This window comes from Podarcis gaigeae, assembly GCF_964106915.1.
Source record: "Podarcis gaigeae genome assembly, chromosome: 4".
NCBI lineage: Eukaryota > Metazoa > Chordata > Lepidosauria > Squamata > Lacertidae > Podarcis > Podarcis gaigeae.
Window position 1 is genome coordinate 107,602,729 of NC_139677.1, and position 16,880 is coordinate 107,619,608.

Here is a 16,880-nt window from a genome sequence, read left to right on the forward strand (position 1 = left end):
TGATTGAAACAAAAACAACATTCTTGGCAATACATTCATTTTTATAGCAGAAATGCGGCCTAGCAAAGAAAGCTTCAGGTTTGACCATATTTCTAAATCTTTTTTCACTTCTGTCCAGCATTTTTCATAATTATCTTTAATTAATAATATACAATCTGTAAATTTTATGTCAACTTTCCACAATTTTCCCCAACTTGCAACCTGAATGTTGTGTCCCACATACTGAGCCCATTTAAACATGACTGATTTAACCTCTTCATCTTTGGTTTCCCACTCTAATAAAATGCTATATACCGTATTTTTCGCTCTATAGGACACACTTTTCCCCCTCCAAAAATTGAGAGGAAATGTGTGTGCATCCTGTAGAGCGAATGCAGTCTGCGCAACTAAGCCCAAAGTCAGAACAGGGAGACGGAGCGCTGCGCAGTGCTCCGTCTCGCTGTTCTAGCTTTGGGATAGCTGCGCAAAGCCTCCGCAGGGCAGCGGGGTGCCTTCACCCCGCTTCTCTGCGGAGGCATCAAAGGCTGTACTCCGGGGGCTTCAGGCAGCTATCCGCAAGCCTTCCGAGTGCGGCAGTAGTTCCCGCTGTGCTCGGAAGGTTTGCGGATAGCTGCCTGTTCTTGGGGTTGGGGTCGGGGGAAGACCGTCCCCAGCCCCGCAAGCTCCGGGAGTGGCGGCAAGGTTGCGCTCAATCTTGCCGCTGCTCCTGGACCTGTTCTGGGGGCTGGGGTTGGGGGACCCCACCCCAGCCCCACGGCTAAAAACGAAGCCAAGATAGCGAGCAGGATCCATCCCGCTCGCTGTCTTGGCTTCTGCCAAAGCCGTACGCAGCCTCTCCCAGCTGCAGGGGTTGGCACAGCTAAAGAGGAAGCCAAGACAGCCAGCGGGATGGATCCCGCTCATTTTCTGGGCTTCTTTGCTCTTTGGGGCTGGGGGGGAGAAATAAGTTTTTTTCCTTGATTCCCCCCCTAAAAACTAGCTGCGCCCTATGGAGCAAAAAATACAGTACTTTTTAAAACAAAATTGGATAAAATTGGAAAAAGAAAAAGAATCCTCCATCTTTCTTCTAATTTCTTCATAACTGTAGCCTTTTTCACTTAATAGTACTATTTTACATCACTTTCTGGGTGTCCAGTCAACTTCTTGTGCCATTTCTTTAATTTTATTATGTTTTACAAACCACTAAATGAAAAAACACCAAATAACCAACCAACATGATAGCCATCACACAACACACTGCCAAAAGTCAAGCTAAGCAAGTTGTGCTTCCTTTTTCTGGTTATTCAGTTTTGACTTTTGATAGAATACACATACAGATTACATTCTTCATTAAATTATCTTTCCATTGATATTACTCAAAACAAAGTGCCGTTACGAGCTATCAAGTATCTGAAATACACTTTAAACCCAAAAAGGCTTCCACAATTTTATTTTTATTTTTTTATAATTTTTATTCATTTTTCAAACACATAATAAAGACAAACAGAACACAAAACAAACACATACAAAACATTTAAACATGTATAACTTCATAATCTTATTTTCATGCACATTCTTTCCTTCGACTTCCCCATACCTCCCCATTACTGCATCCTTGTTTTACGGTTCTTTAGCAACCTTTTCGTCAATTTATCTATACTTCCCTTTCATTAAGTTTCCTTTAATTTGTTAATTACAGCTGTAATTCTCTGCTTCTTACCCCTTGACATCTTAACACTCCTCAATTTTACAACAATTTTTAAGATATATTTTAAATTTCTTCCAGTCCTCTTCCACCATCTCCTTCCCCTGGTCGCGGATTCTGCCAGTCATCTCGGCCAGTCCCATAAAGTCCGTCACCTTTGTTTGCCATTCTTCCAGAGTAGGTAGTTCTTGCATCTTCCAATACTTTGCCAGAAGAATTCTTGCTGCTGTGGTAGCATACATAAAAAAAATCCTATCCTTCTTTAGGACCAATTGGCCAACCATGCCCAAGAGAAAAGCCTCAGGTTTCTTAGGAAAAGTCCACTTAAGGACTTTCTTAATTTCATTATAGATCATTTCCCAAAAAGCTTTAATCTTCGGGCAGGTCCACCAAAGGTGGTAGAAAGTACCTTCAGTCTCATTACATTTCCAACACTTATTATTGGGCAAATGATAGATTTTTGCAAGCTTGACTGGGGTCATGTACCACCTATAGATCATTTTCATTATGTTTTCTTTCAGAGCATTACATGCGGTAAATTTAACACCAGTGGTCCATAACTGTTCCCAGTCAGCAAACATAATGTCATGACCGATGTCTTGTGCCCATTTAATCATAGCTGATTTCACCGTTTCATCCTGTGTGTTCCATTTCAACAGCAAGTTATACATTCTTGACAAGTTCTTAGTATTGGGTTCTAACAGTTCTGTTTCTAATTTTGACCTCTCTTGACCTATTTTCCTGTCCTGTTTAAATGTCTCGTTTATCTGATGATAGTGCAACCAATCTCGAACTTTGGACTTTAATTTCTCGTAACTCTGAAGTTTAACCCTTTCACCATCATGTTCTAAAATTTCACAGTATTTTGGCCATTTAGAGTCCATATTAAGTTTTTTCACCTCCTTAGCTTCCATTGGTGACAACCACCTGGGAGTTTTACTTTCCAACAGATCTTTATATCGGATCCAAACATTATATAATGCTTTCCTAACAATATGATTTTTGAAACCTTTATGCACCTTTGCCTTGTCGTACCATAAGTATGCATGCCAGCCAAAGCTATTATCATACCCTTCCAGCTCCAAAATGTCTGTGTTCTCAAGAAGTAACCAGTGTTTCAACCAGCAGAAAGCTGCCGATTCATAATAAAGTCTTAAGTCCGGCAGGGCAAACCCCCCTCTATCTTTTGCATCAGTTAAAATCTTAAATTTTATTCTGGGCTTTTTGCCCTGCCAGACAAATTTTGATATATCTTTCTGCCACTTCTTGAAACAGTCCATCTTGTCCAAAATCTGCAATGTCTGAAACAAAAATAACATTCTAGGCAGTACATTCATCTTAATAGTAGCAATTCGGCCTAGCAAGGAAAGTCTCAACCTTGACCATATTTCTAGATCTTTCTTTACTTCTAACCAACATTTTTCATAATTGTCCTTAAATAAGTTCACATTCTTAGATGTTAAGTTTATCCCCAGGTATTTCACTTTTTTCGTTATTTCCAACCCTGTTTCATTCTGAAATCTCTCTCTTTCCTCCATTGTTAAATTTTTTTCCAGCACTTTCGTTTTTCTTTGTTCAGTTTAAATCCTGCTACTTGACCAAATACCTCAATTAATTCTAATACTCTTTTGGTACTAGTGTCTGGCTGTTGCACGGTCAATACTAGGTCATCTGCAAATGCTCTTAATTTGTAGTGTCTGACTCCGACCTGAACTCCTTTAACCAACTGATCCTTTCTAATCATGTTTAACAAAACCTCCAGGACTGATATGAAAAGCAAAGGGGATATTGGGCATCCCTGCCGTGTACCTTTTTCTATGGATATTTCTTCCGTTACCACATTATTTACAATTAGCTTTGCTTTTTGCTTAGAGTATATTGCACCTATACCGTTTTCAAAACCTTGGCCTACCCCCATCCCTTGGAGATTCTTCTTCATAAAACTCCAACAAATATTGTCAAAGGCTTTCTCCGCGTCCACAAAAATCAAGACAGCCTTCCTGTTAATGTCAACTTCTAACAACTCCAAAATGTCTATAATGTTCCTCACATTGTCTGACATATGTCTCCCTGGGAGAAAGCCAGTTTGGTCCTTATGAATCTCCCCTAACAACACTCTCGTCAATCTTTTTGCCAAAATGTCTGCAAAAATTTTATAATCCACATTAAGTAAAGATATAGGGCGGTAGTTTCTGACCTGGTTCTTTTCAGTCTCTGTTTTCGGTATAAGTGAGATGAAAGCCTCTTTCCACGATTCAGGTGCCTTTTTCCCCTCCAAAATTTCATTACCAACTTCCTTCAGTGGTTGTATTAACCATTCCTTCAGCACTTTGTAGTATCTCGCCGTCAAGCCATCTGGTCCTGATGATTTTCCCAATTTCATATTCTGAATGGCACCCTCTATTTCTTGTTCTGTTATTTTCTCATTCAGGATCATTTTACTTTGTTCTGAGATTTTTGGTAAACCATATTTTTTTAATAAATTCTTCTATTTCTTGTTCGTTAACTGGCCCTTGTGCATACAATTTCTTAAAGAAGCTTTGAAAGCAATTACTTATCTCATTAGGTTTATGGATGATCTTTCCGTCCATTTCTAGGCTTGTCACAGTGTTCAATTTCTGCCTCTTTTTCAATTGCCATGACAGATGTTTCCCACATTTATCTGCTGATTCAAATGTCTTTTGTCTCATTTGCTTTATTTTCCATTCTATTTCTTGATTCGTCAGTTCCATGTATTGCATCTGATAATACTTTATTTCTCTCAGGATCTCATGAGACTTTGGTTTGGACCTCAATTTCTTTTCTCCTTCTTTCATTTTTTCTAAGATTTTTTCTTTCCTCTCATTTTGTTTTTTCCTCTTTATAGAGTTCTGTTGAATTAGGAAACCTCGCATCACGGCTTTGCTAGCGTCCCAAATTGTTCTTTTCTCCACTTCTGTTCTCAAATTTATCTCAAAGTAATCTTTCAATGTTTTTTGGGCCTTCTTGTAAATCTCTTCATCTCTAAGTAGGGTGTCATTCATTCTCCATCTAAAGGATCCAGTTGTTGTAAATTTCATCTCCATCTTTACAGCGTTGTGGTCGGAGCAAGTTTTTGGGCAGATTTCTACTTTTTTTGTTCTTGGCGCCAGGCTACTAGTAACCCAAATTTGGTCAATTCTTGTCCATGTCATTTTTGCTTCAGAGAAAAAGGTTCCCTCTCTCTCGAGAGGGTTCCTTGTTCTCCAAATGTCAATCAGGTCCATAGTTTCAGTCATTTCAAAAAAAGTCTTTGGTAGTCTCCCTTCCTTAGAAATCACTTGTCTCTGTGCTTTATCCATGTTTGTGGAGACGACTCCGTTCATATCTCCCCTCATTACGATTTTATAGTCTAGAAAGTCCATTAAAGTCTCATGCAACTTCTTAAAGAATTCGGCCTTCCCTTCATTTGGCGCGTAAACTCCAACTATCAAAATTTTTTCTCCTTGAATTTGTATTTCAATTGCCAGGTATCTTCCTTGTTCGTCTTTAAATATCATTTTTGGAACCAATTTTTCTTTTGCATAGATCACCACGCCTCTTTTCTTCATTTTGTCTGATGAGATAAATTCCTGTCCAAGTCTCTTGTTTATCAACAGTTTCCTGTGTATCCTGGCAATATGAGTTTCTTGCAGACATATTAGGTCTAATTGTTCTCTCTTCAAAATGTGGAACACTTGACGTATTTTTCGGGGAAGGTTCAAGCCGTTACAGTTCCAACTAAGAAGTTGCAGAGACATTTTGTTCTTAAGTTCCTATTCGTCCGACTGCTCCAAGCTTTTGTTCTTCCTCCGATGGTGGTGGTAAAAGTCCGAATGATAGATTTGCGATGTCAGTTGGTTCTTTCTCCTCTACGGTTCCTTTCTGCAGGTCTTCCAAGTATCTCTCCAAAAACTGTTCTTCCACAATTTTAGCCACTATTGTATATCAAACAAATCAACATTCATCAATCCATCAGAATATATTAATAAAAATGTTGGTTAATGACAACCAACAAAGGCAAACACCCCACTCCCTTCAGTTCTTCTTGATTTGTTCCTGAGGCTCTAATCCCTTTTTTGTCTCCATTGCAGATTTTGATGAATTGGAAAACAAGAACAAGGATGAACATGACAAAACCCCCGGAGAGGAGAAGCCATGCAAAAATTTGGAATGTGGAGAGAGCTTCAGTCAGAGCTCCTCTCTCACTTCCCATCAGAGAATTCATACTGGGGAGAAACCCTATCAGTGCCTGGAATGTGGAAAGAGCTTCAGGAAGAGCTCCAATCTCACTATGCATCAGAGAATTCATACAGGAGAGAAACCCTATCAGTGTGTGGAATGTGGAAAGAGCTTCAGTCAGAATTCCAATCTCACTAAGCATCAGAGAATTCATACTGGGGAGAAACCCTATCAGTGCCTGGAATGTGGAAAGAGCTTCAGGAAGAGCTCCAATCTCACTAAGCATCAGAAAATTCATACAGGGGAGAAACCCTATCAGTGTGTGGAATGTGGAAAGAGCTTCACTCAGAGCTCCTCTCTCACTTCCCATCAGAGAATTCATACTGGGGAGAAACCCTATCAGTGCCTGGAATGTGGAAAGAGCTTCAGGAAGAGCTCCAATCTCACTATGCATCAGAGAATTCATACAGGAGAGAAACCCTATCAGTGCATGGAATGTGGAAAGAACTTCAGGACGAGCTCCTCTCTCACTTCCCATTATAAAATTCATACAAGAGAGAAACCCTATCAGTGCATGGAATGTGAAAAGAGCTTCAGTCAGAGGTCCAATCTCACTTCCCATTATAAAATTCATACAGGAGAGAAACCCTATCAGTGTGTGGAATGTGGAAAGAGCTTCAGGGAGAGTTCCCATCTCACTTCCCATCAAAGAATTCATACAGGAGAGAAACCCTATCAGTGCCTGGAATGTGGAAAGAGCTTCAATACGAGCTCCTTTCTCATTTCCCATCAGAGAATTCATACTGGGGAGAAACCCTATCAGTGCGTGGAATGTGGAAAGAGCTTCAGTCAGAGCTCCAATCTCAGTTCCCATCAGAGAATTCATACCGGGGAGAAACCCTATCAGTGTGTGGAATGTGGAAAGAGCTTCAGTTACAGCCACCATCTCACTTCCCATCAAAGAATTCATAGAGGGGAGAAACCATATCAGTGTGTGGAATGTGGAAAGAGCTTCAATCAAAAAGCCAGTCTCACTAAGCATCAGAGAATTCATACAAACGTTGGAAAAACCATTATATAGCTTTAGGAGCCAGGCAATCAGCACCTTTGGCTGATTGACATCTAATGCCCTTTTAAAATGTGGTAGGGAGGGTTTCAGGTTACGTGTTTTCAGGTTGCATCATGCGGTGACCCGGAAGTGCAAGAAAGAGTTACTTCCAGGTTTTGCTGCTCACACATGTGCAGACACATAAAATGACATCATGCAAATGCGCAGAAGCAGTTAAACGCGACCTTCACATGCGCAGACACACAGATGTGGATTGTGTTCCTTTCAGGTTGTGAGCGGGGTTCCTGAACTGATCCCGTTTGCAACCGGTTGGGAAACCCCCAGTTGGTACACATTGACATTCCAATGGCGTACATGCATCATGTGATTTATTTTGCAAGGCGGGCCTTACCTGCTCCCCCCCCTCAATATTTTATTCAAGTTGGCACCACTGGGTCGGGTGGTATACAAAACAAATAAATAAATAAATTGCCCTCGTTTGCACATGTTCCAGCTTGTCAATATCCTTATTATCATTTTTAAAGTTTATGTGCCCTTCATCTGAAGATTTCACAACTGAAACATACAGGATTAAAGCATGGCTTTCTCAAAACAAGTCAAGCCAGAGAAATCTCTCCTCCCCTTTTTTTGGATGGAGTTACAAACTTTGTTGGTCAGGGGACAGCTGTGGAAATAGTGCATCTTGATTTCAGTAAGGCTTTTGACAAAGTCTCCTGTGATATTTATGTGAGGAAGCTGGTAACGTGGGCTGAACGAGGTAACTGTTAGTTGGATTTGACTGACCAAACTCAAAGAGAACTCCTTCATGGTTCCTCATCATCCTGGGGGAAGTGACAAGAGGGGTGCTGCAGGGTTCTGTCCTGGGCCCGTTGTTGTTCAACGTCTATAGAAATGACTTGGATGAAGGAACTGAGGGGGTGCTCATCACATTTGCAGGCAACCCCTGCTGTGAGTGCCTGCAGGTCCTGTCCCTGCCTCTCTCCATCTGGTCCAGGATGGGACCTGCTGTCCATCCTGGCTGATAAAAGCAAGCCGGGAAGGGCTGGGTGATGGACTTTGTGGGGTGGTGAATGCTTCTCTCTGTGAGGGGGCCTGCCCAGACCCACAGAAAAAGATGGTTATTAAACCGTTTCTTAAAAAAACATATTTAGACCTATCGCCCAACCTCAAATCTTCCATTCTTGGGCAAGGTGATTGAGCAAGTGATTGCTGAACAACTCCAGACATGCCTGGAAGATGCAGACCATTTGTATCCCTTCCAGTCGGTATTCAGGCCTCATCATTTGACTGAAAATGCCTTGTTCACAGTGGTCGATGATCTCTGGTGGGCTAGGGACAAAGGTGAGAGCTGTTTCCTAGTTCTGTTGGATCTCTCAGTGGCTTTTGATACCATTGCCCATAACATCCTTCTGGACCGTCTGGAGCAGGGGTGGCCAACTCCCGAGAGACTGGGATATACTTTCAAAATTAAAATCTGGCAGTGATCTGTGGGAGTCATAAAGACATGGCAGAGGCTTGTATTGCTGTGTGGTGCCTGCTGACCTTGGTGACTGGCATGTCTGTGCCTTGCAATGTATTGAATGTATTGACCTTATATGGAGTTGTGTTCCCTCTGGGCAGTAATTACCTTATATGGTGATGGGTGTAGTAAAAGCCATGACTGGACGATGTAACGTGAGACATTGGCAGACGGCCATGCAGGCTGAGAGAGACAAAGGATAATAAAAATTACCGGACAGGAGAGAAGTCGAAGGAGCTGCTCCTCCATCCTGAAAATACTGCTGTCTCACTGTGTCTTTTTTCTATGCTGTGCACCATTTGTGACGGCTGGTTTCCATCAGTGATCTACCCCCATTTTTTAGGAATTGAGGTCAAAGAGTTGTTGAGCTTTTTTCTTTTGGGGGGAGGGGAAATGCCCTGTCTTTTAGGGATTCAGCTCTAGGTTGTTGACCTTTTTTTTAAGGAGGGAGGAACAGATGCAGGCACCACTAACCTTACAATTGCTGGCCAGATAACGGCCTCGGTTTCTAAACTCCAGCTTCCCTTCTGCAACAATAGAGGCCGGTGCAAGGAGAGAGGGCGGGGCCAGAAGGGGGCCAGTGATCAACCATGATCTACCAAAACATTGCAGGCATCGACCAGTAGATCACAATCAATGTGTTGGACATCCCTGGTCTAGAGCATGGGTAGGCAAACTAAGGCCCAGGGGCCAGATCCAGCCCAATCCCCTTCTAAATCCAGCTCGTGGACGGCCCAGGAATCGGCGTGTTTTTACATGAGTAGAATGTGTCCTTTTATTTAAAATGCATCTCAGGGTTATTTGTGGGGCATTGGAATTTGTTCATTCCCCCCCCCCAATATAGTCCAGCCCCCCACAAGGTCTGAGGGACAGTGGACCGGCCCCCTGCTTAAAAAGTTTGCTGACCCCTGGTCAAGAGGGGCTGGGACTATATATACAGTAGTTACTGTCCTTCCTCCTGGGCCGTGTTCAGAAAGTGGTGTTGGGGGATGAGTGTTCAGACCCCTGGGTTCTCACTTGTAGGGTGCCTCAAGGTCCCGTCCTCTCCCCCATGCTTTTTAACATCTATATGAAGCCTCTGGGAGAGATCATCAGGGGGTTTGGGCTGGGTGTTCATCAGTATGCAGATGATACCCAGCTCTACCTCTTGTTTAAATCAGAACCAGTGAAGGCAGTGAAAGTCCTGTGTGAGTGTTTGGAGACGGTTGGAGGATGGATGGCGGCTAACAGATTGAGGTTGAATCCTGACAAGACAGAAGTACTGTTTTAGGGGGACAGTAGGTGGGTGGGTGTGGAGGACTCCCTGGTTCTGAATAGGGTAACTGCCCCTGAAAGACCAGGTGCACAGCCTGGGAGTTATTTTGGACCCACAGCTGTCCATGGCGGCACAGGTCAATTCTGTGTCCAAGGCAGCTGTCTACCAGCTCCATCTGGTACACAATCTGAGACCCTACCTACCCCCAGACGGTCTCACCAAAGTGGTGCATGCTCTAGATATCTCTTGCTTGGACTACTGCAATGCGCTCTGTGTGGGGCTACCTTTGAAGGTGACCTGGAAACTGCAACTAATCCAGAATGCGGCAGCTAGACTGGTGACTGGGAGTGGCCGCTGAGACCATATAACACTGGTCCTGAAAGACCTACATTGGTTCCCAGTACGTTTTCGAGCACAATTCAAAGGGTTGTTGCTGACCTTTAAAGCCCTAAACGGCCTCGGTCCAGTATATCTGAAGGAGCATCTCCACCCCCATCGTTCAGCCAGGGCATGGAGATCCAGCGCCGAGGGCTTTCTGGCAGTTCCCTCTCTGCAAGAAGTGAGGTTACAGGGAACCAGGAAGAATGCCTTCTCGATGGTGGCGCCCTGTGGAACACCCTCCTGTCAGATGTCAAGGAAATAAACAACTACCAGAATTTAAAAGACATCTGAAGGCAGCCCTGTTTAGGGAAGCTTTTAATATTTGATGGACTATTGTATTTTAATATTTTGTTGGAAGCCGCCCAGAGTAGCTGGGGAAACCCAGTCAGATGGGCGGGGTATAAATAAAAAATAAATTATTATTATTACTATTAACACCAAACTGGGAGCGGAGGCTAATGTTGCAGAAGGCAGAATCAGACCACTTTATTCTGCCTTGCTCAGGCCCCACCTAGAATACTATGTTCGATTCTTGGCACCACCATTTAAGTATCTTAAATTTTGTTTGCCAGGGGAAATGAAGGTGGGGGAACACAATCCACATTCTTTTTATAACACGTGGCCAATGTTTATTGAATATATAAATTGTTAAGACTGTTGCCGGAATCCAGCCAGCACTCATAGGAAAATGTGGCGTGATCTTTTAGAGTAATCAAATGAAATGTGTAACACATGGCATGATGAAGCTCTGCAATTTCATCAGGACAAGTTATTTGTTGTTTACTGTTGTAACCATTGCTTTCTTTAAAAATATCTTTTGTACCATGAAAATAAATAAAAGCAATTTTTTTTCTTTTAAAAAGGAGGTAGAGAAATCATGTGTACTATTTTCTCTTATTTGGAGACTGTAATTTCACATTATCTATGTGTTTCTGTGTGTTCAGCACACATGATTGCAGATGAGACTGAATAGAAGACTTCCTAGGAAATTTCCTTTGACTGCTTCTGTATTGTTTCAAATGTGACTTCACTTAACAGATAAGAACAAATCATATTTATTACTGATGAATCATACCATTGTCAGCTCAATAATCTCCACCCCCAAAAAACCAGCGCTTTACATGAGCAGCTGCTTTCTTCCCATTTCTTAGGTGGAAATAACTGATAATGAAAAGGCAGAAGGGAGATAGACCCTTTCCCTCACCCTTTGGGGATCTGGGGGGCTTCATTTCACCCCTTAGTCCTGCTCCTGAAAGCTTGGCAGATGTGGAGTATTTGCTCACACTCTGCCATGACTTAAAAATGAATCTTCCAAAAAAATAAAAATAAAAATGGTATTGCAGTGCTAAAAAGGCTCAAGAAAGCAATTCCTGTAGTAGCTGGCATCTTAGAGAGCCCAATGCCACTCTGCCAACTGCCTCACTCCCAGCTAACTAATCTGGAAAGTTGTCCTGTCATCTCTGCAAGGAATTCAGTGTCCCTTGAATTAGCAATTAAGTATTTCTGGAAGAGGAAATGATACACTTTGTATACAGTCTCTACTTACAACCGCTTCAGGTTACAAACACTTCAGGTTACAAACTCCACTAACCTGGAAGACTTACTTCGAGTTGACAACTTTGCCCCAGGATGAGAATGGGTGCGGAGAAAAGATTTGCAAGTTCTTACAGAACTTTAATGCAAATCTATCTCCGAATGAGGGACTGTTACGGAAGGGGGGGGCATGTCTTCTTCACCTTCTTATTCGCTACAATATATCAATTTATTTCCAATTGTCAATGTCAAAAGGGACTAAAATCTATAAAATTCATAGAAAATCAGCGTGCCAGTTTGCTCAATTACTCTAGGACTCCATCACACCTCCCCTGTCCAGCATAATCCCTCAAGCAAGGTGTCAAGACCCTAATCCTTTCAAATTGCTCTGATCAGCCTTTCCTCCAGACAATGTCAGGTGGCAGAATATGCATATTTGGGACTATTGTTTTCTCATCCCCAGGAAGTGTTTATCTGTGCATATCTCCAGCTCTGCATATTCCCCCCTCCCTCCTCCATATGTTAATCTGTGTAACCCAACCTCCCTTTAATATATTCATGATGTAATCTGTGTAACCAAACCTCTCTTTAATGTATTCATGACGTGTTTTGCACTGTATTCTGGGACATGGAGGGAGTTTCAAAAACTCATGTCACCCCTTTCTCACTGTTCAATCTCATCTTGAACCTGTTGGCCAATAAACTTGGATCTTCTGCAGTTTGCTCCTGTCTACGGCTGAGCTCATTTTCCTCCGCAGGGACCCACGGACTTAGTCCGATGAGCTGGGTGGCAGAGCAGCCTCGCACTCCCAAGGGGCTCCAAGGAGGACGGAGAACATCCCATAATGCTCTACTGATGGCCCATCCTTTTTCTGAGAAGCCATCCATGGAATGAGATCTCACACCCTTCAAGTCCTTGTCATTCTCTTTCTAGTATTTCTCCCCATTCTCTGTTTTGAATCCTTGTTTCTTTCTCAGGGAAAGGATCTCTTTGCAGAAATGGACCTGGATTCCTGTGAGGCAGAGAGGCCTCCGTTGGACACCAGAGAGAGGCCACTGGGTAAGGAGAATGGTGGTTTTTCTCCTTTTTGGTCTCATTCTGTTGGTTTTCCAACTTGTCTGAGGGTTCTTTTCATCTTGTTTTGGGGGGAGACAGTTGGGAACAGGGGTCCAGAGGAGGGGAGATGTATTTTTGCACAATTAACATATGCAATTTGGGACGCAGGTGGCGCTGTGCATTAAACCACAGAGCCTAGGACTTGCTGATCAGAAGGTCGGCGGTTCAAATCCCTGCGACGGGTTGAGCTCCCGTTGCTCGGTCCCTGCTCCTGCCATCCTAGCAGTTCGAAAGCACGTCAAAGTGCAAGTAGATAAATAGGTACCGCTGCAGCGAGAAGGTGAACGGCATTTCCGTGCGATGCTCTGGTTCGCCAGAAGCAGCTTAGTCATGCTGGCCACATGACCCAGAAGCTGTACGCCTGTTCCCTCGGCCAATAAAGCGAGATGAGCACCGCAACCCCAGAGTCGGCCACAACTGGACCTAATGGTCAGGGGTCCCTTTACCTTTACCTAACATATGAAATGGGCACAAAGTTCCTAATGCACTCAGCAGGTAAGGCTTCTCAAGGGCCCATCTATAGTTAGAGATGCCCTGTTTCACCTGTGAGAGAAGCAGGCACTCCTGGCATCCTGATTACCTTTTCTCTCTTGCAGGTGACAGAAGGATGCCAGCAAGACCTTCTGATTCGCCTTTTCATGGAGGCAGAAGGGAAGCAGCGGCTGTGGAACCAGATCAGGTCAGAGGAAGCTGCCTTGTGCGGACAGAGGCCAAGGGATGGAGCAATGTCATGGACTGGTTGGGCACAGAGAAATGGTGGGAGGAAGCAGCCGGGGAACCAGGAAGGGAAGACGACTCAGAACCCAAGGAGTGGAGGTGGAAGAAGGATGAGCAGTCAGAGGGAGAAGCCTGGGAAGAGGAGGTGTCAGAAGCTGAAGGGGTAACAGGGCTTAGTGAGCTGGGAGACTCTGTGGCAGAATGCAGTGCAGAATCGGAGGCAGAAGAGGAAGGAAGCAGGTGGGAGAGGAAGGTCGAGAGGCAGAGGTGAGTCAGGAGAAGGAGGAGCCACCGATGGCTCCCTCTCCTTCTTTCCTTCTTCCAGAAGCCACCCTCCCTGCTTGTGTCTCAGAGCCAGGAAATGTCTGACAATGGAGGAGCAAAGGCAGGCTGCACATTGGCGCAGTGTTCAATCAGAAACCCCAGAGAGGAGGGGGCTTGGAAAGCTGTGGGGAGTGGGGAGCCTTGCCTCTTGGCAACTGATTTCATGGAGGAAGACCCTGACATGGAATTCTACTCAATATTGATCCAGAGCAGAACTCCAATATATAGTTAGCAGAGTAAAATTTGAACACGTTACAGGATTCCCCAAAAATAGACCAGAGGCAATTGTATTTCATTCATCAGAGCTTTACTGCTACTGAAGACTAATGAGCATAATGGTCACAAATCCAATACATTCAGGATTGGCACTGCCCATAAGAAATCCAGTTGCAGCAGACTTAACATAAATTCTTACCATAACTTATAATAAGTCTAAACCTTAACACTAAGCATACTGTGTACAGAACATCAGAAAGAACCGAGACAGAAAGAGAAAGTGAAACCCAGGCTCCTTCTGGCCTCTTCTTATAGTCAGCATGACCTTACAGAAGAGATAACAGAACCAATTTAAACCAACTGTACTCACTTTCTCCGAAGGAATAACCCAAACACCAGGAACTCACTGCTTGTTTCTTCCAGAGCCCTCTTGAATTAATTAGAACAGGAAAGAGCTCTACATTTCAGATCAATACTTTCTGTACTAAGAAATGCAAACCAACAACCTCCCCATTTATTTTGTGAAGGAAGTAGTGATAAGCAAAACACTTATAGAAAAACATTTACACAAAACAGCTATCTTATAAACCTTAGCTTATCTTATCATCGTCTCATCTTTTCTTATTTTATTTTAACTTATCATCTTACCAAAATATATATTATCCACTCAAATATATAAACCAAGGCCTGAAAGCCACACTTTATGTCAATCAGGCAAAGGCCTGGTTAACAAGGTGCGAATTTGCCTGGCTCCTAAAGCTGGATAATGGCTTTTTTAACAGGCACCCCTGTTTAGGGACGCTTTTAATGTTTGCTGCACTATTGTATTTTAATATTTTGTTGGAAGCCGCACAGAGTGGCTGGGGAAACCCAGCCAGATGGGCGGCGTATAAACAATAAAATATTCTTATTATTATTACCTCTCTAACAAAATACTCAACAGAGCACCTCTTTACAAGAGCACTTAAACAAACTTTGCACTATATAATCTCACTTTTCATATACCTCCACACTAAAGAAACTTCCACCTAGACTAGTCCATTAATTGACAATACAAACTGGCAGACCCTCAGGGAATGAGCTGCTCTTCTCATGAGACCTGAAACTCAGCCAAACTAGGCTTATTGTATTTCTATATTCACCACTGAGTGCTGAAATAGGCTTCTATGCTGTGGACAGACAATAACAAATAGTGGCCAGGAGTCACCTAACTAGCCCCATCCGCTGCAAAATGGGGCCTGCCCCCCACTCCTCCCCCTCTCCATGCCCCCATGAACCCCTTGAATTTGGCTGTAGGGCATTGGGAGGGAACTCCCCAGAACAACTCACGAGGAGAGGGGAAAGTGGATCCTCCCATCGGGGAAACTGGAATGCTTGCGTAGGCAGAATGATTTGAAAACCACAAGGTGGAGTACCAACTATTTGCACAAAGACGAATACCCATAATTAATGAAATAATTCAATTAAAATGTCAAAATAGGCATCCAGAATTAAAATGTGCAGCAAAGGAATCCTATTGAAACAACACCGCAATTTACAGGAAGGAAACCACAGAGCATTGTAGAGCAGATCATATTTCTGCTGTCTCAGAGGAGGACATTTCCCTTTTTCTTTCAGGGTCCAGTGTGCTTTGAAGATGTCGCTGTTCGTTTCACGGACGAGGAGTGGGTGTTGCTGGATCCTGACCAGAGAGCTCTGCATAAGGACGTCATGGAGGAGAATCGTGGGATCGTGGCCTCTCTTGGTAAGGCTCCCTGTGGGATCATCCTATCTGCCTGGAAATTCAAAAAATACCTCTATCTGACAAACCTCAAATATTTTCACAGAGCTCAGCAGCGCCCCCTACAACACCTGGGAACCTAACACCCCCACAATAAACCTTGAACAGCAAATTCCAGTTTTTTCTGAGAACCATCTTCCTCCAGTTCTGCCTTTTTATACCACGATTCGGCTGGTCTGAACTGCCCAGGCATCTTAAATGTCAGCTTCAGAATTGTTAGGAAAGATAAGTAGCTTCTGTCAGGTTTTCTGTTTTTGTTTCCTTGGGTTGACCCAAGAGACACATGACATTGGCAATGGAGGGGAAGCCATGACTGGACCAAACAAAATCCATCCCAGAGAAGAGCCAGGCTTATTGAGTCTCAGGTAATATTAGCAGTAATAATAATAATTATTAATAATAATTTTTATTTATCCCCTGCCCATCTGACTGGGTTGCCCCAGCCACTCTGGGTGGCTTCCAATACATACATACACATGAAACATTAATAATAACCATCTGGTCCCATATAAAAAATACATTAACTTTAAATGAACAGCTAGTGGCTAAATCGTGGAAAATTTTATTTATACCCGGGTCTCCACAGCCAAGACCAGGCTCAGGGTGGCTAACAACCAGTAATAAAGACAAGTTGATTATAAAACAATTTAAAAGATTAAGATACAACATTAAAACATTAGGATGCAGCCTCTTCACGGGAGGAGAAAGGAAAAAGAAAGAGGGGGAGGGAATCAAACTGATTCTAAGCCAAAGGCCAGGTGGAACAACTCTGTCTTACAGGCCCTGCGGAAAGAAATCAGATCCTGGTCTCATGAGACAGAGCGTTCCACCAGGCCGGAGCCAGTGTTGAGAGGGTCCTCGGCCGTGAAGGGCTTGAAAGGTCAAAAGCAGCACCTTAAGTCTGACCCTGCACTCCACCGGGAGCCAGTGCAGCTGGAAAAGCACTGGGTGAATATGCTCCCATGGCAGGGACCCCGTGAGGAGCCTCGCTGCAGCATTCTGCACCCGCTGGAGTTTCTGGGACAGCTTCAAGGGCAGCCCCGCGCAGAGCGAATTACAGCAGTCAAGCCTGGGGGTGACCATCGCATGGATCACTGTGGCCAGGT

The 16,880-nt window shown here is 43.5% G+C and overlaps 2 protein-coding genes across 6 annotated transcripts in view; both read left to right on the forward strand.

Annotated features, from left to right (window-relative positions):
* LOC310843263 (uncharacterized protein) overlaps nt 1–16,880 on the forward strand; it is a 192,399-nt gene that overhangs the window by 131,957 nt on the left and 43,562 nt on the right. Inside the window, exons 6-8 of the mRNA XM_083736311.1 lie at nt 12,599–12,680; nt 13,334–13,416; nt 15,612–15,738. Coding sequence (XP_083592437.1) covers nt 12,599–12,680; nt 13,334–13,416; nt 15,612–15,738 — 292 coding nt within the window. The remainder of the gene's footprint in view (nt 1–12,598; nt 12,681–13,333; nt 13,417–15,611; nt 15,739–16,880) is intronic.
* Nucleotides 1–16,880, forward strand: part of LOC310843356 (uncharacterized protein) — a 141,929-nt gene that overhangs the window by 46,200 nt on the left and 78,849 nt on the right. The gene's annotated exons all lie outside the window — the stretch shown is intronic.